At 40.6% G+C, this 23,430-nt stretch overlaps 1 protein-coding gene across 3 annotated transcripts in view; it reads right to left on the bottom strand.

Moving 5' to 3' along the window:
* The window catches only part of LOC137638581 (proton-coupled folate transporter-like), a 74,041-nt gene that overhangs the window by 19,244 nt on the left and 31,367 nt on the right, over positions 1–23,430 (bottom strand). For all 3 annotated transcript variants that reach the window (XM_068370767.1, XM_068370766.1, XM_068370768.1), the window contains exons 2-4: positions 20,633–20,755; positions 14,179–14,324; positions 3,365–3,521 (exon numbers count right to left, since the gene is read on the bottom strand). In XM_068370767.1, the coding sequence (XP_068226868.1) occupies positions 3,365–3,521; positions 14,179–14,324; positions 20,633–20,752 (423 nt within the window). In that variant the 5' untranslated portion in view covers positions 20,753–20,755. The remainder of the gene's footprint in view (positions 1–3,364; positions 3,522–14,178; positions 14,325–20,632; positions 20,756–23,430) is intronic.

Below are 23,430 nucleotides of genomic sequence, written 5' to 3'. Positions count from 1 at the left end.
GTTCTGAATTACCATTATTTTACTTTTTAAAGGCAGGACTCAGAATAACTTTTATTCATGGATACTTTCATAAAATAAACTCTCATTTTCATTAAAAATCTTGCTCCAATAGCAGATCCACAAGACACCTTATTTCTGTTCTCTAACATCTAAATTTTTCTTCAACCTTCTTATATGGACACATGCAATTTTGTATTCCAATTTTCTGCTATGAAAGAAAACATTTACTAATCAAACATGAAAATAATCCATGTCTATAAAAAATTCCATCAGAATCATGTCGCGCAACAAGATTTCAGTTATTTTTGTTTGAAAGTTCCTAACTGGCAAAGCTTACCCTCACATTTCTAATAATGATAAGTTGCAAACCTCACTCAATAAAAGCTATATTCTATTAATCATTTTCTTAAAGTATCAATGCTATATCCTTATCAAAATAGCAGAAAGCTCATTATAAAAATATCAACTACTACTACTACTAATACTTTAGTGTTCTGCCCTAAGGCAGGTCTCTTAACTCTTGGTACCTTCTCCTTCCCTTCAGGTCATCTAACATCAACTACCTTTTCTGTCCTCTGGGTCTCTTGTCCTTCAAATTTACTTTCTATAATGTCCTTCAGTAACCCATCTATTAAAATGCGTCCTCTCCAGTTTTTCTGCCTTCTCTTTATTGTTCTAATTGGGGTTCTCTCTTCTCCAACTACTCTTAGTACTTCTCCATCTGTCTTGTGGTCTCTCCAACTTATTTTAAGCATCCTCCTCCATATGCACATTTCAAATGCTTCCAGATGTTTCTTGTCTGTTGCTTTTATAGTCCATGTTTCAGAACCGTAAAATGCTATATTCCATGTGAAACTTTTGACAATCTTTTCTTTCAGTTCCATTTTCAGTTTTCCCATTAATGTTCATCATTCTCTTTTCAAAAGCTACACTACCTTGGGCTACTCTGCTCTTAAATCTCTTGACTGCAATTTCATCCTTGTGTTATAGGACTTCCCAGGCACTTGAAATCCATGACATCCTCCACAGCTTCAACTCCAATCTGCATGTTTATTGGAGGTCCTCGTCTTCTTGCTGTTATTATTACCTTGGTCTTAGATATATTTATTTTCATTCCATACTTCTCTGCTATGTTGTTTATCTTACTTATCATTCTCTGCAAACCCTCTCTTTTGCTACAGACAACTGCCTTGTCATCAGCGAACATTATAGTTTTCACCATTTTTCCTCCCCCTTTAATCCTATCTTCCAGATCTCCCAGTGACTTATTTATCATTGCTTCTGCATAGATGTTGAACAGAATGGGTCATAGGGAACATCCTTGTCTGACTCCTCTTCCAACAGTTCTAAGTTCCGAATCTTCACCTGCAATATGTACTATTACTGTTTAATTTAGGTATAAATTCTTTATTAACCTTCTATGATAAAAATTAAGACATAAATATTTAATTAGTTTGACTTTCTATCCACCACAGTAATCTTTTAACACAATGAAGGTATCAGGGATGTAGTTGTAGGCATGGTCCCACCAGACCTCAACTACCAACATTTCGTCATCTATTAAACACAGTTGAAGCTACTGAACCAAGACTAGAAACACCGTCCCCAGCTCTGAGAGCTATAGTTAAGCTACATCTCACTGTTTTTTTTTTTTTAAAAAGGACAAAGCTAATTGTCTTAACATCAGCAAGACAACTATGCATGGCATAGATGGCTAAAAGCCCATACTAGATCTGGGAGACCGCAGAAGACGATGAAGAGTTCACTAACTTAATAATCGAAAATCCATTTTCATCATAATTTTCAGTGAAAAAAGCAAGCAGTAAACCAATCTCTGTTGACAGTGAAAGATGTTAGCTTCATGAAGATAGTCTTCTATGTAAAAAAAAAAACTGCTGTCAATCCCCTAGTGTATATACAAATACTCATAAGGACCATCATCTAGGTTTTGCATTAAAAAAATCTATCAGAGCGAACAGTTGGAAAACACTTACACTGTATTTTGTGACGAGAAGATATTTTGCAATAACTGACAGGTTAGACTGCACTGACGGCATCCAGTGAGACCAAGGAAAGAAATTTTTATTTTTTTTCCCTTATACATATTTACACTGTAGTTTAGGTGTGATATGTTATTGGCATAGATTTTATAGTGTACTGTACACACAAAAACTACAAAATCAAATAGTAACCATGAATTCATATTCCAAATGCAAAAATTTTCATATAAGACCATGTTCTGCTTAGCAGATATTTATCACTTCAACGCGACACCCTCCTTCAGTTTCATTGTATCCAGACTGATGACTCACTGCAGTTATGGTGAGCTGACAGATTCATGGTACAGTAACGTATCTAGCTGTCTTTCTCAAAAATTATTGTAGCATCATATACCATTGCATTTCACAATTCAATACATTTCAATGATAAGATTCCACATAAAAAGTTGATCAACTTTCCTTCACTCATAAAAATATTCACAAAGTAAAATATAAGGTCTATTTCTAGGTGGCAACTCGAGAACAATGCTTGTCTGGTATGAAGATAAAAAATGGCATAACTTTTGCTGCATTTTGAACTATGCTTTCTTCCTATAACGCTCGAAATTGAAGGAAGATTCTATTTTCTATTTTTACAATAATTTGTTTCAACTTATATAATTTAAATATTGATGTTAATTTGTTACCACTTGTATACAATTGCATTTGTGATACTTTTATAAAGTTTTTGTTACTAGTATATTTCATGTATACTGAACTTCTTGTGTGATACAACACAAAATTATGACATCTACCAAGGAACTTACGCCAATTTTGAGGGGTAGCCAACATAAAAAAAAAAAAAGTAAAAAGAACAAAAGGGGGAATTTTCTTCTCTTCGCTCCTCCCAGCCTGACAAGGGATTAGGCCGAGTTTGGTCAGTACTGCTAGGGTGCCAAATTCCATCCTCTTCCATTATCCACCACAAATGAAGCTTCACATGACTAATCCCCTACTGCTGTTACTTCAGTGGTCACCAAGGCGACCAGAGGAAGCAGCAGGAACTGAGTCACAATTGCTCGCCATTCATTCCTATTTCCAGCACGCTTTCTTCACTCCATCCATCCATCCACCCAAACCTTGGCCTTCCTCATATACTTTTGCCATCAACTCCTCCCTCTTTCAAGACTTACTACACAAAAAAAAAGTGGACAAATTAATTTAAATAACAATTACTGTAGCAACTTGAAAAAAAAGGGTCTATCTGTATCTCGCAGTACACTGCATAGCACTGGTCGCTTTTCTGCAAAGTATCTACAATAAAGCAAAGAACAAAAGAACTTACGGAGATGCTAACAATACTATGACAACCTTATTGCACTAACCTTAAAGACTACAAATCCTCCAGCTAATCCCCTTAGTGCTGCTCCCACATATAGGATATCTAAGGAAAGCACAGGATTTGCCGCCACCAGAAGACATATTAAACTTAGTCCTAGACTGCCAATGAAGGGTATTAACATGACTACTTTGCGGGAATATCTGTAAATGGAACAGGAAAAGGTATTAACATGACTACTACCTGGGATTATCAGTAGCATAAATAAGAGAGGGTATTAACATGACTACTTTGTGGGAATATCTATAATACTCGTATGAACAAGCAATACTGTATCAATATGACAACTTTTCATGGATATCTGTAATATGGAAAAAAAAGGCTATGAATTAACATAACTACTTTCCTGGAATATATGTAACATATAATGAACAAGACATGGAAGGCTCTCAACATGACTACTTTGCATGAATACCTATATAGTATACAGTAACATGAAAGAACAGTACAGTATGTAAGTTCTGATACCATAAAATATGTGACTGCACATATCTGAGGATATACAGTATAAAGAAAAATTATTTTTATAATACAAATAATAATTTCTATGCTCACCTGAGAATTATAGGAGGCCCTTCTCAAAGTTAGCTTAATATCAAAGTCTATTATATAAAAAATTGCCCGTTTTCCTTCAATTCAATAGTAATGGGCCTCTAGTATTGTATTTTGCCAATATGATGGCGTGTGGCAATGAGAATGGCTTTGGGATGCCATTTCAGTCTACTAGTCAAAAAGTGTTCAACAGTCTCTTGACATCACTAATCAGTGGGGAGGAGGGGGGTGGAATGATATGAACCACAGGTGAATATAGACATATTCTATTTCTATGAATCTTGCTCAAGGTTTATAAGACTGAATGAAAGGGCCTAATCAAACCAAATATCCTAGCTTAAACACTCGCACCAATTATGAGATAGGCATGGGCCATGCATCTCCAGCTAGCCTGGCTTCCAGAGTAGTGAGGGTAGCCACCTGCGACATACGTGAGAACCAACTGGGAGCAATCCAGCTCCCCAGAAAGAGGCGATGCTGACAAGAATCCTATGGGAATCCTTACGAATAGCCTCCCTAGACTTTAACTTTTTCTTAGAAGAATGTCAGAATCAATATCAGAAGAGGAAGAGGATGAGGACCAAACTTGCCTATTCCTCTTACCAACTTTCCCCTCAGGCTCTGCAAGAGGAGAAGTTGAGGTCTGTTGTTACCATTGACGACAACACTCATCCAAGAAGAAAACCACAGAACCAGATTGGAGGCCATTGTCACAGGGGTAGAGGTAGGCACACTCACTGGCACTCATAACACAAACACAGGGGCTCAGGTCATTAGAACAGGGAGGGTGAAAGCCAGTGGCCATGGGATCACAAGCACAGGAGTAACGGGTATAGGGATGACAGACACGTGTGAAAGTCACGGAAGCAACAATCACAAACGGGTTTCACTGCCACTGAACAAGTGGTCAGGAAATGCATTTGGCACAATGGAGATAACTGCAAACAATCATGACCCCTACAAGAAGAGCAGAGAGTGTGGATCAACTGCCGGTCTAGCCGACAGTCTTGCTTAACCCCATTATTGACATGAAGCCCACAATCAACCATTCCCTCTGTAAAGAAAGAGAAAAAATCAAACTACTTTTGGATCGGATACAACAGTAAATCCATATCACTTGCGGAAAAAGACAAAAGTGAAGTGTCTTTGACAGGAAAGTGAGCAGGCCCATTCTCATCACCTATTGTTAACAACCTCAATGCTGAATTCAAGACATTCTAGCTCTGCTGAAGACATTCCCTATTTTAAAGGACTAAAGGTTTCTATACGTAAAAGAACAAATCATCCCAGGTAGTCATAGTTACCGAAACATTCCTGGATCTGCACCTATCAAAATATACATGCCATTCTCTGATGCTATTATTGGTAGATTGCCTTTTGAAACATAAAATAGACAATCTTCAGTACCTTGAAAAGCCTTTTCTGGGTCGACCTGTGACAGCCGGTTAAAGTCCTTCTTGTCTAATATAAATCTTCCAAATATACTAGAGAAAGATAAAAGCATGGAATGCAGCGGTTACAACCCTCGCGCGAGCACCTTCTTGGTGTCGTATATCTAACAAGGGCGTGTGTAAACCACTATTCACAGGCTGTCTTCAATTTAGATAATCCCTTCATCAAAGGGGAGGGCCGTGACAGGCCCTAGAGAATACAATTGGGTTACCCTACCGACACCTACCACTCGCGCTCACCAGGTTATCCTTCTGATTTTGGACTTGCTCGCAAGTTGAGATTGTTTTTGCACAGTGTTTTTCGAAGAGTTTCTCGTTATTTCAACATGACTAACGTTGCTACTTAACCCTTACCAATGTTAAGTACCATAGTTTGTTTTGGCAGCTTATTGCAGTACCGGGCTTTTTTTCTGTTTCCACTATGGTGGTTTTTAGTTTTGGAAGCGATTGTCCTGCCGAGGTATCGGCAGCCATTTTGGGTTATGTTCGCTTCGGAAAATTTTCAAGTTATTATTGCCCATCTGGTACTCTGTCATCTAGGTTATATCACTTATGTTTTATGACCATTGGTATTATCATTAATTATTATTAGTTTTTACTATGGTATTTATTTGCTTGCAAGTCCAATTTGGACCTACGAAGAATAGCGATTTAAAGAATAGCGATTTAGTCTGTTAGTTTTGTACTCGCCTCAGGAGGGCTTGATTTAGACTATATCCTTGTTTGTTACGTTGTCGTTATTCTTCGTTCTTGGTTATTACAATTACTAAGAAAAAAGCAATCAATTTTATTATTTTTCTTATCATATTGTGTGATGTTAGTTTTTTATTATGTAACCTTGAGAGCGAGTGCATAGAGTGCTCGTTTCCTGTTCTACCGATATGAGTTATCCCTTCTCTCGTTTTCTTTATTAGCTCGAGTAAGAGAGGTGAATTTCCCGTTTTCCGTTTTGATACGATCACGAGTTATTCAGGCCTCCTCTTATTATCCGAGTTGATGATAGTACGTTTAATGTTATAAACGTTTTATTGATGTGGTTACTGTTAATATAGCTAGCACTATTAATAGGTACGTTAGTGTATGAGTTATTAATTGGGGTCGTTTTATGCCGACACAGTTAGCTCCGCCTTGAGTTATACTCCGCTATAATGGATACTCATTGGGTGAGAACTAGTCAGATAATTGGAGTGCAACGGTGAAATCCGGCACTCAGACTCCGGCTGAGGCCTTTGGCACACGAACCTTTGTCATGTTTGATCACAATTACACTATTACGGCCCCTTTTTTCATCGAATCTCCAGCTTCACTGGAGATAACACATTCAGAATTGAGGGTATCGTACCGATGACGGTCACGATATCACGATGACGGGCCTTTGCCACCGGGGTTAACAATGTGATACCGATGGAGATTATTTTCATGTTACGTGGTTACTGATTATTAATATAATTTCTTAATATATTAAGGTGTTAGCTTTTTGATCAATCAGACGATAAGAAACCAGGGTATGAACCCCTTTTTCATGAATAATCACAATATCGTACAGGTTGTTCACGTTTTCACTGTGACGGCCCTTTCTTACCGGATCTCCGGTGGAAACAGAGATCACTCAGACCACGGGTGGCCAATCTTTGGTTTTAGCTGTAAAGGATTTAACATGAATACAAAGTAAACTGTACTTACTTTAATGACACTTTGAATTTGTGTTGGTAATATTCATTAGCTATTCTTGGAAGTCCTAATGAAATTATATGAACATAATTACCAATTTTAAAGAAAAGTCATTCATTTACTATCTTGGGGTATAGTGCGTCACTTGTAATCATGAGATGCGCCACTGTTGGCGCATGCGCCATAGGTTGGCCACCCCTGACTCAGACGTTCAGAACCGGAGTTAACTTTATTTTACCGATGAGGTTATAGTTACATGTTATGTGGTTACTGGATATTAGTAGAAGGGGCTAGCGTTCGGTTCCAAGTACTGAGTGGAAATTTATTGCTATTTGAACACGATTTTGTATGGATATTTATCCATATTTATACATAGTTAGAATTAAATATATGCATAAATACAGGCATAATCAATTTATTTCTATTTTGAACATGATGTTGTATGGATATTTATCCACATTATGCATAGTTAGAGTTAAATATATGCATAAATATAGGCATAATTAATTTACGGTATTTCTATTTTGAACACGAAATACATAGATAAAATTAAATATATGCATAAATATAGGCATTTTATTAGCTATACGGCTGATCCTAGCCTGTGAATAGGATCACTAACCAAGTTTCAAGGAACATCCAGACTTATGTCCCCTTCTTTTACAGAAGGTCCGCCTACATGGTGTGGTTCCCGGAGTCATGCACGTTCTGCTACGAGCTGTCCTCGCTACTCCGGACCCATGATGTAAGTTGGTTCTAATATGTTTCCTTTTGGTATCCTTTGGCGATGATTTAATTTGATCCGGATTAATGTATGCATTGCTTATTGAGGAGAACGGTCTTCTCCTTCATCACTAATCCCCTCACTTCTTTCAGGATGATGATGATTCTCTCCGGCCTGCAAGAGAGGCTCTCCGCCCTTGGGTATCAAGGTTTGGAAGGAATGCTCCATCTAGAGGTCCCTATCTCCTCGGAGTGTCCTCTCTAAGGTTGGACGTCGACCCCATGGACGGCCAGGTAGGTGGGGATGAGTTTTGAGCCTTCAGCTTTGCAATTACCTGCGACACCGACCTAGGACCCTCAAAGGATCCTGATGTTCATGTTACCTTGCATAAAACCGTGACTGCTAAAAGCAACACATTCTAGGGAAAGCCAAGGGGCTATGTCGGAGCTCAAAGATATGGTGGTGAGTCGGATCCGTTCAGGAATTTGGATGACTCCCCCTACAGCCCCAGGCGTATCGGAGTAACCTCCTTCGATAAAAACAACGCATAGAGATTTGCCTTACATGTTCCATATATAGATGGTACCATAACTCTGGATGGCATAGATGTCCTCCCTCTAGGGGACCTAGATTTTACTCTCAGGTACTAGAATTCCCATTCAACGGATTCGTTCGATTGAAAGATCATGCCTTGGTTAGGTTAGACAAGGTACCGAAGGTAACGGTATTATTTCCTAAAGGGCAGGCCCGATCTGTCTGGACCAGGATGTTGTCAGTCTGGGGGGTACGATAATTCCAAGCTCACCCCACACAAAGGGGAATACGCCATATCTACAGCCGCTCTCATCGTTGCCTTGTCTATTATGGATAAATGGACAGGTCTTACTATTCAAACTGACAAAGAAGGTTCGGCCATACCGGCTCTTAAAGAGTTGGACCCCACCTCGGGGAGACCCTAGCCTCGATTTATCCCACTGAGGCTTTGTTTCGGATATTCAGGAAGAACCAATCTCTGCCCTTCCAATTCGACCTACACGTTTGGTGGTCTGATCGGGTTAGTTGTGGGAAATACGTTCTGTCGGAGACCTCTATCAGACAGGAATCGATAGTCGGTTACCCACTCGTCATCACAGTCTTCCCCTGATTCGACGTCTATGCATCCGAATCCCCCTCATCAGGTGGTCTACCTCACTGATTCCCCAGGTACACAGCCCAACCCCGTTGGGATGTCCTCGCCTGCATACAGCCCTAGATCCAAACCCTCAGGCTCCTTTCGTGGACACCAGAGAGGAAGCTACAGGAGTAGAAGACAGTCCCGCCATCGAGGCGGACCTAGGAAAAAGGGGACTCGGAGAAGGAAAGGACCTAGATTCACTCCCTCATAACGAGGTGGTCCCGGTAGGGGGGAGACTTTACCATTTTCGAGACCATTGGACCTTCGGTCTGGTGGCTCATAGCATAATCTCTAAAGGTTTGAGGTGAAAATGGCCACAAGGTCCTCCTCCTCCACCAGTGACCTTCTCCCAGAAATCCACTCCCATCCTGAAAGAGTACACCACAGAGTTACTCAAGAAGAAAGCAATCAAACGGGATCGATCACTGAAGTTCCAAGGCCGCCTGTTCACAATTCCGAAGAAAGGCTTGTTGGCATTGAGAGTGGACCTGGACTTGTCAAGCTACACTCTTACATTCTCTGCGACAAGTTCCGGATGTTGACTATCTCTCAGGTACGGACCTTACTTCCCCGTGGGGCCGTCACCACCTCTGTCGATCTTACCGACGACTATTAGCTTGCGCCTATAGCTCGAAACTTCTCTTCTTATCTGGGTTTCCGCCTAGGCAGGAAAGCCTTTGCATTCAAGACATACCCTTCGGCCTCATCATTGATCCCAGGATATTCACGAAACTGGGAGAGTCAGTGTTAGGACAACTCAGGAACCAAGAGATACAGATCATTGCTTATCTGGCCGGTTGGCTCATTTGGGCCCGGCCGGCCATAGAAGGCAACAGAGCTACGAAGGAATTACTTCAATTTCTCTACAACCTGTGATTTCGGGTCAATCTCCAAAAGTCTCGCCTGCAACCATCAGGCCACTTAGAATGGTTAGCCATTCAGTGGGACCTTCCGAAGCACACGTTGTCTCTCCCTTCCAAAAGGGTAAGAGGAATAGTTTCCAAGATCAAGAATTTTCTCAAACACAAACAGGTGTCCAGAAGAGCCTTAGAAAGTATCCTCGGCCTTCTCCAATTCACTTCAGTAACAGATCTCCTATTAAAAGCCAAACTCAAAGACATCAATCGAGTTTGGAGAAAGAGAGCTACAGTACCTATAAGAGACAAGGTCTCGAAGATCCCCTCTGTCTTGAAAATGAGACTACGCCCATGGTCCGAACCGAAGAACCTCTCCAAATCGGTTCCTCTACAATTCCCACCCCCACAAGTGACATTCCATACAGCCGCGTCTCTAAGTGGATGGGGGGATTACTCCGAACATCAGATGTTTCAGGGCTCTTGGTCACCCGCCATGAAAGTCTCATATCAATGTTCTCGAAGCCATGGCAGTGTTCTTGACCCTGAAGAGAGACTCTCCTCCGAGGTCGACCCACATCAGAGTAGTGTCAGACAGCACAGACGTAGTACACTACGCCAACAGGGGAGGATCCAAGTCACCCAACCTGAATCAGATCCTGGTCACTATCTTTGCCTGGGCAACAGAAAAGAACTGGTTCCTGTCAGCAACTCACCTAGCGGGAGGCCAGAATGTGAGAGCGGACTCACTATCCAGGACGAATCCACTGGAGTCAGAATGGTCTCTAGACATAATTTCATTCCGGTGATACTCAGGCTGGTTCCGGGCCTCCAGGAAGATCTATTCGCAACTCAGATGAATCACAAACTTCCCTGTTATGTGATCCCAACCCTGGACCCTCGGGCTTATGCCATGGACGCATTACCCCGGGATTGGAACCATTAGAAGAAGATTTCCCTATTTCCCCTAGTGAATCTTCTAAAGAAACTTTTACACAAACTACGCTCCTTCCGGGGCGCAGTGGCTTTAGTACCACCTCACTGGCCAAGAACAGTTGGTTTCCTCTCCTCCTCGAGTTGAAACTCCGTCCCATCCGGATCCCGTTCTTCAAACTGACCCAAGTAATCCAAACTCACTGTGTCAGATTACTCAAGGATAGCCAAAACTCTAACTTTGTGGACTACAGGAAGTTTGCAGCTTGTAGAGACGCGAACATTGAACCAGAAAACGATCTCTTCATCGAATCGGACAAAAGGGACTCGACAATTCGCCAATATGATTCGGCCGTTAACAACTAGCAGATTCCCTAAGAGTTCAGACCATACTCGTATGTCCCCGAATTTAACCATCTCTTTCTTGAGGTTCCTATTTGACAAAGGCCTAACAGTTAGCACTTTAACCACCATCAAGTCAGTTTTAGAAGAAGCTCTTCCTTGCTGGGTTCAACATTAACCTAGCTGATTCCTATTTCTCATCAATTCCAAAAACATGTGCTAGGCTTCGACCTTCGGTTCAGCCACTAAAGGACTCTTGATCTCTGAACGGTGTTCTCAAACTTGCGACGGACACGGACAATGAATCCTGCTCTTATATCACTCTTCTTAGGAAGACTTTATTTCTAACGGCTATGGCCTCAGGTGATGGAACATCAGAACTAGCAGCTCTCACGAAACCCAGAAAACATAGATTTCCTCCCTTCAGCTGAAGTACTCCCTTTTCCAGACAAAGCTTTCCTAGCTAAAAAATGAGGATCCGCAAAATAGGTGCTCCCCTCGGAAGATTATTCTTCTTCCCCAGGATCTTTTCTCCGTGTACAGTCACTACTCTCAAGGCCTTTTTAGCTAGAACTGCCACCCGCCCGCCTGGCCCGCCTTGGTTATCAGGGAACAAGGAGGTACAGTACTATTTCCATTCATGGTATCAGGCAACAAATCCTCTACTTCATTAAACATACTAATCCGGAATCACTTCCCCAGGCTCATGATATACGGACAGTAGATACCTCCAACAATGACTTCCAGAACAGGGACTTTGATGATTTTAAAAAATATACGGGTTGGAAATCCACTATGGTTGTCAAACGCCACTATCTAAAGATCTTACAGGCCCTTTAATACCCGACGATGGCAGCGGGGAGCCTTATCCCTCCCCATTAATCTCTTCTTCTTCCTTTCTTCCATCTCTTCTCTTCTCCCTCCTACCCGCCACTCACACCACGTCGCCACTCTCCTGGGTAGTTCGTTAGCCCTATGATATTTGCCATGTTTAATTCCTATGGTTTAACTGTTATTGTAGTTACCGTTCCTTTAATGTTTAGATATGCTTAGACATCTAAGGTTTGATGCCTTTTGCGATTCGACACTCAGTTGGTTCCTTGTCGTCATAATTATTTAGCCTTACGTTCCCTATGTCATTTGGCTAGTTGGTAATTGGACGGTTACTTACATTATTATATCATATTACTGTCGTACATGGTGATTGTATTCTCATCATTATATTATTACTTTATTGGGCTTGGAAGGCATTCTCTGGTACATTTTCACCGGCCGTCACAGGTCGACCCAGAAAAGGGATTTTGACGAAGGAAAAATCTATTTCTGGGGAGAGACCTGTGACGCCCGGTGAAACCCTTCCCGGTTATTTTTGTACGGACCCACCCTTTCCTTGCCAAGCCATATGATCTTGCAGAAGGATGACCTGGTGAGCGCGAGTGGTAGGTGTCGGTAGGGTAACCCAACTGTATTCTCTAGGGCCTGTCACGGCCCTCCCCTTTGATGAAGGGATTATCTAAATGGAAGACAGCCTGTGAATAGTGGTTTACACACGCCCTTGTTAGATATACGACACCAAGAAGGTGCTCGCGCGAGGGTTGTAACCTCTGCATTCCATGCTTTTATCTTTCTCTAGTATATTTGGAAGATTTATATTAGAAAAGAAGAACTTTCACCGGGCGTCACAGGTCTCTCCCCAGAAATAGATTTTTCCTTCGTCAAAATCCCTTTTCTCTGAGAATACGGTCGAGTCTTCATGCAGCTACATGAAGTACATTGGGGCTTGGGTGAACAGCCTTCCAAATCAGTCATTTGAGAAGATTGGTCCTGTAAGGCAACCTTCTCAGGCAATCCGACAGCACAGGCTACAGATTGGTGAACCACTCTCTTCAGAGGACAAAAAAGAATTTAAAGCATCCTGCTGCTGGCGTAATACTCACAACTTGCTTATTGCTGCCTTACTCAAATCATCGAGAATGGTGGAAAAGCTTACAGATTCAGGTCCGTCCAATCCTGTTACATGGCCACCTGTTACGATACTACCACTAGAGTTATGGGGTCCTTTGACTGGCCAGACCTACATTGGATCCTTCTCTCTGGTTATGGTTCATTTTCCGTTTGCCTACACATACACCGAATAGTCTGGCCTATTCTTTACATACTCTCCTCTGTCCTCATACACCTGACAACACTGAGACTACCCAACAATTCTTCTTCACCCAAAGGATTACTGCACTGCCATTCTTCAGTAGCCACTTTCCTCTAGGTAAGGGTAGAAGAGACTTAAACCATCGTTCTCTAGTCTTGGGTAGTGCCATAGCCTCTGTACCAGAGTCTTCCAGTGTCTTGGGTTAGAGTTCTCTTACTTGAGGGACACTCGGGCATACTATTCTATCTTATTTTTCTTCCTCTTGTTTTGTTAAAGTTTTTATAGTTTATATAGGAGATATTTATTTTGATATTGTTACTGTTCTTAAAATATTCTATTCTTTCTTGGTTCCTTTCCTCACTAGGCTATTTTCCCTGTTGGAGCCCCTGGGCTTATGGCATCTTGCTTTTCCAACTAGGGTTGTAGCTTAGCAAGTAATATCAATATCAATATCAATGGCCTCCAATTTCCACACCAAAGGATCCAGAACTGGAAAGCAATAAATATCCCTCTTGTTGAGGGAGGTTGTAAACATGTCCACATTTGGTCTTTCCCAATATCTAAATTACTCTATAATCTGCTGTGCACTGTCAGAACCCTTACTAACCTGAAGAGTACCTGTACACTAGAATCACTAAATGAAACAGACGAGAAGACTGAAACGGTATTCCATAAATGGAACGTTCAAGTCGTTCTCATTGCAAAACATAGTCATACAGATGCTGTAAGATACTAGAAGGGCATGAATATTGAAGCAAGGGAAAATGAAAATTTTAAATTTCATGATGTCAACACTACACTAGCTGTGACAGGAAAGCCATATGAGCTTCAAGTAAGATTCACGGAAATAATCTACCCATACAAAGTTATCTACAAGTCTCAATAATAATAAATTCAGCCACAAATAATTATGGAAAATTATGTTCTACTTGAAGAAAAAAACCAAGCCTTACCTATCGAGTGCAAGCCCTAGAATCTGTGACATTAATACTGCCAAAATTCCTGTGACAACACTAATCCACATGACCCTCTTTACTGCTTCTGCTTGGACACCAGAAAGCTTGTCGGCCTGCCCCATAGTTTTGGAATTCCTGCATACCTGCAAAAAAGGTACATCAGTCTCATCTTATAGATACTCAGTTAATTAATACAATAAATTTGGGCTCTTTTAAATGGGTATCTAAGCAAGATGCAGCCTATCCACTCAAGTTCCTTGCACCGCATCCTTATTCCAGCTCACCTTGAGGCGAGAACATAAGGCTATCATACTAGGTACAGAAAAATTCTTATACAGTCAGCCGCTAATATCTGTACATTTGATTTTCAAAGATTTAATTATTCCCTTTGGAGTCTTCTGATAACATTTAAATAAAGTAACTTTGATTATTTGCAGCTCTCCTTGCACCTGTACTTTTTCATCTTGTGTTTTGAATCATTTGGTTTCAGATTTTTGTATACATGTCTGTAAATTTCTATGGTTTGTCTATTCAGATGTAAGATTCATGGAAATTATATTTTCGTACACATTTCCCATTTTGCCCACCTTGAGGAAACATCATCACCAATTTTACTCTTACAAAATACTCATAAAAAATTATTTGTCAATCAATACCCACCCAGGAACATGAAAAATTATACCTTGAACCTTAGACTGCTCAGAGTTCACTAAAACAAAATTAAATAAAACATTATTATAGTATGTTTATGAGATGTAGCCCATTGCTTAAAGCAACTCCTTGTGACATCAGAAGTTGGCAGATTTTTCCCATAAGTGTCTCGAAGTGATATCAATTTTTTTTTTTTTTTGTTACAACATTTGATAAACACAAGAAACAAGGGGGGAAAAAAATGTGTGTTATATGGGAATATTATATACAAGTTTAAAATCTGTTATGGATATAAATAAGTGAAAGAGAAGGCTAAAATGGAAGTTTCGTACCCAGTAAAGTGGCAAAAACAATAAAGATAACAGTACAGTACTAGACATGCTATATACAGTAGAATACACTTCAAGAATTCTTAAAATACATATATACAGTGCAGTACTATTCTGTACCGTAAAATGATATTTTCATAATAAAATAAATTTTTGAATATACTTACCCGCTGGTTATATAAAAGAGCTGAAGTCCCTGACGCCAGGGCAGAAAATTCAAATCTCGCGCTATCGAAGATACGCCAGGTGTACCAACCGCACCCTAGCGGTAGAACAGGTGGAACTACACACCAACTCCAGTTCTTCCATGCCTCATAGCCATACCATAGGTAGTCTCTAGAGGGGAGGAGGGAGGGTGTTAAATTTATATAACCAGCGGGTAAGTATATTCAAAAATTTATTTTATTATGAAAATATCATTTTTAAATATAAAACTTACCCGCTGGTTATATAAAAGAGCTGATTGACACCCCTTGGTGGCGGGTCAGAGACAGCTACATACAGAAAATTCACTTAAGGGTTACATACAATAAACTTAAGCAGTTCTCACCTGATAAGGAAGCTGACAGCAATGATACTCTGCCTCATTTCGTCCGCTATCCTTAAGAGATCCAGTAATCCACTCGGGCTGAAAATCTCTAGGAGCTGTCAAACGGTACAAACACCTATAACATGACAGGACCTCAACCAATACCCTTGTTCCGGGTGCACTCAAGGAACAAATTGACCACCTAGCCAAATCAAAGATTGCGGAAGACTGACGCCCAATCTCCACAAACAACCATAACAAACGAGTTCCAAGAGATAGAAAAGGGGTATTAGGAAAAAAGGGAACGTAGTGGTAGATCATTCACCTACTATCGCATTAGCAGCTATAAAAGGACCCAACGTAAAAAGGTCCTCATAGCGAGTCTGAACATTCTTCAAATAATGGGATGCAAAAACAGACTTACTTCTCCAAAATGTTGTATCCATCAGACTTTGCAGAGAACGGTTCTGTTTAAAGGCCACTGAAGTCGCTACCGCTCTGACTTCATGTGTCTTGACTTTGAGGAGCCTCTGATCCGACTCATCACACTGAGCATGAGCTTCTCGAATCAACAATCTAACGAAAAAAGACAAGGCATTCTTGGACATGGGCATCGAGGGTTTCCGAACTGCACACCACAGAGCGTCTGAGTTACCTCTCAGATTCTTAGTTCTGTCCACATAACACCGTAGAGCTCTAACTGGACAGAGAACCCTTTCCAATTCATCGCCAGCCAAATCTGAAAGGTTAGAAATCTCGAAGGATTTGGGCCATGGTCGAGAAGGGTTTTCGTTCTTGGCCAGAAACCCCAGTTGCAAAGAACAAATGGCTTTCCCATTCCGAAAACCAATGTTCTTGCTTAAAGCGTGAACTTCACTAACTCTTTTCGCAGTGGCGAGGGTAACTAGAAAAAGGGTTTTCAAGGTTAAGTCCTTAAATGAAGCCGAGTGTAAAGGCTCAAATCTGTCACTGATGAGAAATTTAGGGACAACATCCAAATTCCAGGCGATGGGAGCCGTTTGAATCTTCTTGGTCGTATCAAAAGACCTAAGTAAATCTCGTAGATCCTTATTATCAGAAAGGTCTAGGTTCCTGTGTCGAAAAACCGTCGCCAACATACTCCTGTAACCTTTAATAGTTGATGACGAGAAGTTATGCTTAGTTTTAAGGTCCAAGAAAAAATCTGCTATTTGGGAAAGCGATGTACTGGAAGAGGAAATCGCGTTAGTTCTACACCATTCCCTGAACAACTCCCACTTGGACTGATACACCTTGATGGTTGAAGACCTTCTTGCCCTTGCAATTGCCTTGGCTGCCTTCTTCGAAAATCCTCTAGCTCTAGCGAGTTTTTCGATAGTCTGAAGGCAGTCAGACGTAGAGCTCGGAGGTTTTGATGATTTCGGGCCAAGTGAGGTTGTCTGAGAAGATCGGGTCTCATGGGAAGGCTTCTCGGGACATCCACCATCCATTCCAGTACCTCTGGAAACCAGCTCCTTGACGGCCAGAACGGAGCTATCAGTGTCATTCTGGTCTCCTCGTGTGAAACGAACTTCTGAATCACTTTGTAAAGGATCTTGAACGGAGGAAAGGCATAAACCTCCATGTGTGACCAGTTCATCAGAAAAGCGTCTATGTGAAAAGCTTCGGGATCTGGAACCGGAGAGCAGTAACACTCTAGTCGTTTGGTCTTCGCGGTGGCAAAGAGATCCACGAGAGGTCGACCCCATAACCGCCACAGACTCTTGCAGATGTCCGGGTGCAGAATCCATTCTGTGGAGAGAACCTGACCTTTCCTGCTGAGTCTGTCTGCGCTCACATTGTTGACTCCCTGGATGAACCGCGTCAAAAGAGTCACCTTCCTTTCCTCCGCCCAGATGAGGAGTAGTCTTGCAATCTCGAACAGAGGCCAAGAGTGGGTCCCGCCTTGTTTCGCAATATAGGCCAGAGCTGTCGTGCTGTCCGAATTGACTTGGACTACCTTGCCCCTGATCTGCTTTTCGAAGCTGATGAGAGCCAGATGAATAGCTAAAAGCTCTTTTTGATTGATGTGGAGAGAGGTTTGCTTCACCGTCCAAGTCCCCGAAAGTTCCTGCTTCTCTAGAGTGGCTCCCCACCCCGAGTTGGGGGAGTCGCAACACAACACGAGGTTTGGGTTCCTCTGAAGTAAAGACAAGCCTTCTTTCAGTCTGGGCTCGTTGTTCCACCATTGAAGATGAGACTTGATGGAAGTCGAGATGGGAATGCAATCCCTGTCGAGGCTGTCCCCTTTCTTCCAATGGCGGTTGAGATGAAACTGAAGAGGACGCAAGAACAACTTCCCCAGGGTCACGAACTTCTCTAACGACGAGAGAGTCCCCAGAAGACTCATCCAATCTCTGACGGAGCAAAGATCTCTCTTCAGGAACGTTTGTACTTTTAGGAGGGCTGCTTGGATTCTCACCGACGACGGAAAAGCCCGAAAACTCCGACTGTGAATCTCCATCCCCAAATAAAGAATCTCCTGGGATGGAATGAGTTGTGATTTTTTCGAGCTCACCAGGAGACCCAGTTCTCTGGAGAGATCCAAAGTCATCTTGAGGTCCTTCAAACAACAATCGGCTGAGGAGGCTCTTATCAGCCAATCGTCCAGATACAGAGAGGCCCTGATTCCCCTCGAATGCAGCATGCTTGCCACGTTCAGCATGATCTTGGTGAACAATAGAGGAGCCGTGCAGAGTCCGAAACAAAGAGCCCTGAACTGGAAGACCTTGTTTCCGTCCATGAACCTCAGATAACGTCTGCAGCTGGGATGAATCGGAAGGTGGAAATAGGCATCCTGAAGATCTAAAGAGACCATCCAATCGTCCTTCCTCACAGCTGCCAGAACTGTTTTCTGAGTCTCCATGGTGAACGTCGAGTTTTGGACGTAACCATTGAGCACACTTACGTCCAGAACCGGTCTCCACCCCCCGGAACTCTTGGGTACTAGAAAAAGGCGGTTGTAAAACCCCGGAGACGTAACATCTTGCACTTCCTCTATTGCTCGTTTCTCTAATAAAAGAGACATCTGTAGAAGCATGGCTTGTTTCTTGGGACCCTCTCTGTATTTGGGCGAAAGATCCACTGAAACACTTTCCACAGTTCCGATAGGATCACGGTTTTTCAATACCTTTAACTCTGAAAAGATAGTATTTCTATCGGCTGCTAAGGACTCAACTTTCTCACCAAGAGACAAAATAGCAGTAAACATGTCCTTCATAGTAGGTTCCTGATCTACCACCACAGGGGAAGGAACAGGAATAGGAACAGGTAAATTAGGTAAGGTTCTATCCACAGATCGGGAAGAACTACGCCTAACTCTATCTCTCTCTAATCTCCTAACATAACGATCGTAAGTAACAAAATTATCATTAGTTAAGGAAAGACACTCATTACACCTATCATCTAATGAACAAAATTTACCCCTACATTTTACACAAATAGAATGAGGATCAATAGATCCATTAGGAAGTCGTGTACGACAACCCTCACTAACACACCTACGCTGAGCAGGGGAGGAGTCGGCCATTTTAAAGTTAACGTGAGAGACCGACAAGCAAAAAGTAAGGGAAAAAACAATAAAGAAAATCTCAAAGAAAAAGATTTCAAGATAAGAACCAAGGAAAATTAATCAACGATAGCCTAAACTCAAAAAAGAACGTTGTACATCACCAAACAACTTCCCAAGAGAGTAAAAACACGAGAGCGAACTTCTGTATGTCAGTCAGCTATGACGGCAGAGAGAAGAACTGAAGTTGGTGTGTAGTTCCACCTGTTCTACCGCTAGGGTGCGGTTGGTACACCTGGCGTATCTTCGATAGCGCGAGATTTGAATTTTCTGCCCTGGCGTCAGGGACTTCAGCTCTTTTATATAACCAGCGGGTAAGTTTTATATTTAAAATAGTGAATCATCAAGTTAAGAATACAATACTGAAAAGTACCGGTAATCTTGAATGTGATCAAGTTCAGTTAGATTATCCTACTTCCAGTTTATGTATATATAAATATATATATATATATATATATATATATATATATATATATATATATATATATATATATATATATATATATATATATATACTGTATATATATATATATATATATATATATATATATATATATATATATATATATATATATATATATATATATATATATATATATATATATAGGTATATAAATATATATATATATATATATATATATATATATATAGATATATATATATATATATATATATATATATATATATATATATATATATATATATATATATATATATATATATATAGGTATATAAATATATATATATATATATATATATATATATATATATATATATAGATATATATATATATATATATATATATATATATATATATATATATATATATATATATATATATATATATCCATATAGATATATATATATATATATATATATATATATATATATATATATATATATATATATATATATATATATATGTTCATTTCCTTTTATACTGTACAATCCTAAATCGATGGCTGAACATTTTAAGAGAGGTCACTATTACCCAATGAACTCATCAGGTCACGTAATCAACAAAGTCTAATTTTGCTTGATTACGCACCAAACATACAAAAGGAAATGAGAAAATATGTACGTATTCCACATAAAGTGAAGTACGTATAGTACTGTATTGTACTATAGTCCATTTCTTTTATCGAGGCAGATTTGCACCGACTCGCAGCGGTGCCCTTTTAGCTCGGAAAATATTCCTGATCGCTGATTGGTTAGAATTATCTCGTCCAACCAATCAGCGATCAGGAAACTTTTCCGAGCTAAAAGGGCACCGCTGCGAGTCGGTGCAAATCTGCATCGCTAAAAGAAATTGACAATAGGTACTTCTTCCACAACTCCCCATTAAATCCTTCTCACCTCTTCTGAATAATTCTGTGAACAGAGTCTGTAGAAGATAAAATCTTGCTGAACACTCATCTGTACAGTATCTGCAATGTTGTATAAAAATACAACAGGTTCCACAGTCACCGTCCACATGTTCTGTAAAAAGTTTTGACATGTTAATTATGTAAATACAGTAGCAATAAACTTAAAAGTACAGGGTGTAATGGTTCCGTAGTAGTCTAAATTAAATTAGAATAACAAAGATAGACTTGTTTATTTTACAAGTTTAAACAATCTGAATTTGATTAAAAATGTATAGTACTGTATTTCAATCATTCTTATTTGCATGATCAAAATATTACTATAACTTTTTAATATGTTCAACCTCAAGCAGCATTTGGTGCTAATGTATTTCAACGCTGAATACAGTATTGAATATATTTTGAAACTCACAAGACTGATGACAAAATCTAATCTTACAAAATCAAACAAATTTATCATATGGGTTAATATGTTATTTTCATTAGTAAAATAAATTTTTGAATATACTTACCTGATGATCATGTAGCTGTCAACTCTGTTGCCCGACAGAAATCTACGGTCGGGATACGCCAGCGATCGCTATACAGGTGGGGGTGTACACAACAGCGCCATCTGTGAGCAGGTACTCAAGTACTTCTTGTCAACAAGAACTCAATTTTCTCCTCGGTCCACTGGTTCTCTATGGGGAGGAAGGGCGGGTCCTTAAATTCATGATCATCGGGTAAGTATATTCAAAAATTTATTTTACTAATGAAAATAACATTTTTCAATATTAATCTTACCCGATGATCATGTAGCTGATTCACACCCAGGGTGGTGGGTGGAGACCAGCATACATGTTAACAAAGAAGCTAAGTATCCCGTATCTTATTTTAGCCGTTATTCAAAATAACAAACATAAAATAAATAAGTACCTGGTAAGGAAGTCGACTTGAACCATTACTCTGCCTTTTTAAGTACGTCTTCCTTACTGAGCCTAGCGATCCTCTTAGGATGCTGAGCGACTCCTAGGTGCTGAAGTATTAAGGGCTGCAACCCATACTAAAGGACCTCATCACAACCTCTAATCTAGGTGCTTCTCAAGAAAGAATTTGACCACCCGCCAAATCAACCAGGATGCGGAAGGCTTCTTAGCCTTCCGGACAACCCAGAAATATTTCAAGAGAAAGATTAAAAAGGTTCTGGAATTAGGGAATTGTAGTGGTGGAGCCCCCACCACTACTACACTCGTTGCTACGAATGGTCCCAGAGTGTAGCAGTTCTCGTAAAGAGACTGGACATTCTTAAGATAAAAGACGCGAACACTGATTAGCTTTTCCAAAAGGTTGCGTCGAAAATATTTTGCAGAGATCTATTTTATTAAAAGGTCACGGAAGTTGTGATAGCTCTAACTTCGTGTGTCCTTACCTTCAGCCAAGCTTGGTCTTCCTCATTCAGAAGGGAATGAGCTTCTCGTATTAACAGTCTGAAAATAATAGGATAAAGAATTCTCTGACATAGGCAAAGATGAATTCTTAACTGAACACCATAAATCTTCAGACGGACCTCATAAAGGTTTTTAAAATAGAACTTAAGAGCTCTACAGGACATAATACTCTTTCTAGTTCCTTTCCAACCATATCGATAAGTTTGGAATAACGAACGATATTGGTCAAGGCCGAGAAGGCAGCTCGTGTTTGGCTAGAAAACCAAGATGTAGAACATGTAGCCGTTTCGGATGAAAATCCGATGTTCTTGCTGAAGGCATGAATCTCACTGACTCTTTTAGCTGGTAAAGCATATCAGGAAAAGAGTCTTAAAGGTGAGATCTTTCAGGGAGGCTGATTGCAGTGGTTCGAACCTGTCTAACATAAGGAATCTTAGAACCACGTCTAAATTCCAACCAGGTGTAACCAAACGACGCTCCTTCGTGGTCTCAAAAGACTTAAGGAGGTCCTGTAGATCTTTATTGTTAAAAAGATCTAAGCCTCTGTGACGGAAGACTGATGCCAACATGCTTCTGTAACCCTTGAAAGTGGGAGCTAAAAGAGATCGCTCTTTTCTCAGATATAAGAGGAAGTCAGCTATTTGAGTTACAGAGGTACTGGTCGAGGATACGGATACTGACTTGCACCAGTTTAGGAAGATTCCCCACTTCGATTGGTAGACTCTAAGGGTGGATGTTCTCCTTGCTCTAACAATCGCTCTTGTTGCCTCCTTCGAAAAACCTCTAGTTCTCGAGAGTCATTCGATACTCTGAAGGCAGTGAGACGAAGAGCGTGGAGGCCTTGGAGTACCTTCTTACGCGTGGCAGACGTAGCAGGTCCACCCTTAGGAGAAGAGTTCTGGGAACGTCTACTAGCCATCGAAGTACCTCGGTAAGTTATTCTCTCGAGGGCCAGAGGGAAGCAACTAGTGTCAACTTTGTCCCAACGTGAGAGGCGAACTTCTGCAGTACCTTGTTGACAAACTAGAACGGAGGGAATGCATATAGATCTAGATGAGACTAATCTAGTAGAAAGGCATCTAAAAGAACCACTGCTGGGTCTGATGAGAGCCTCTTGGACATCGAGGTTGCGAAGAGATCTATGGTTGGATGGCCCCAGGTGACCCAAAGTCTCTTGCATACATCTCTGTGGAGGGTCCAATATGTTGGAATTATTGTCCCTTCCTACTGAGACAAACTGCTAAGACATTCAAGTTGCCTTGGAAGAAATTTGTTACTAGTGAAAAGTCTAGACCTGTTGAACAGGAGAGGAGGTCACTAGCGAACTCGCACCATGTCAGAGAGTAGGTCCCTCCTTGCTAGG

The sequence above is a fragment of the Palaemon carinicauda genome, chromosome 3, assembly GCF_036898095.1.
Source record: "Palaemon carinicauda isolate YSFRI2023 chromosome 3, ASM3689809v2, whole genome shotgun sequence".
NCBI lineage: Eukaryota > Metazoa > Arthropoda > Malacostraca > Decapoda > Palaemonidae > Palaemon > Palaemon carinicauda.
This window is presented reverse-complemented; position numbering and strand designations above follow the sequence as displayed.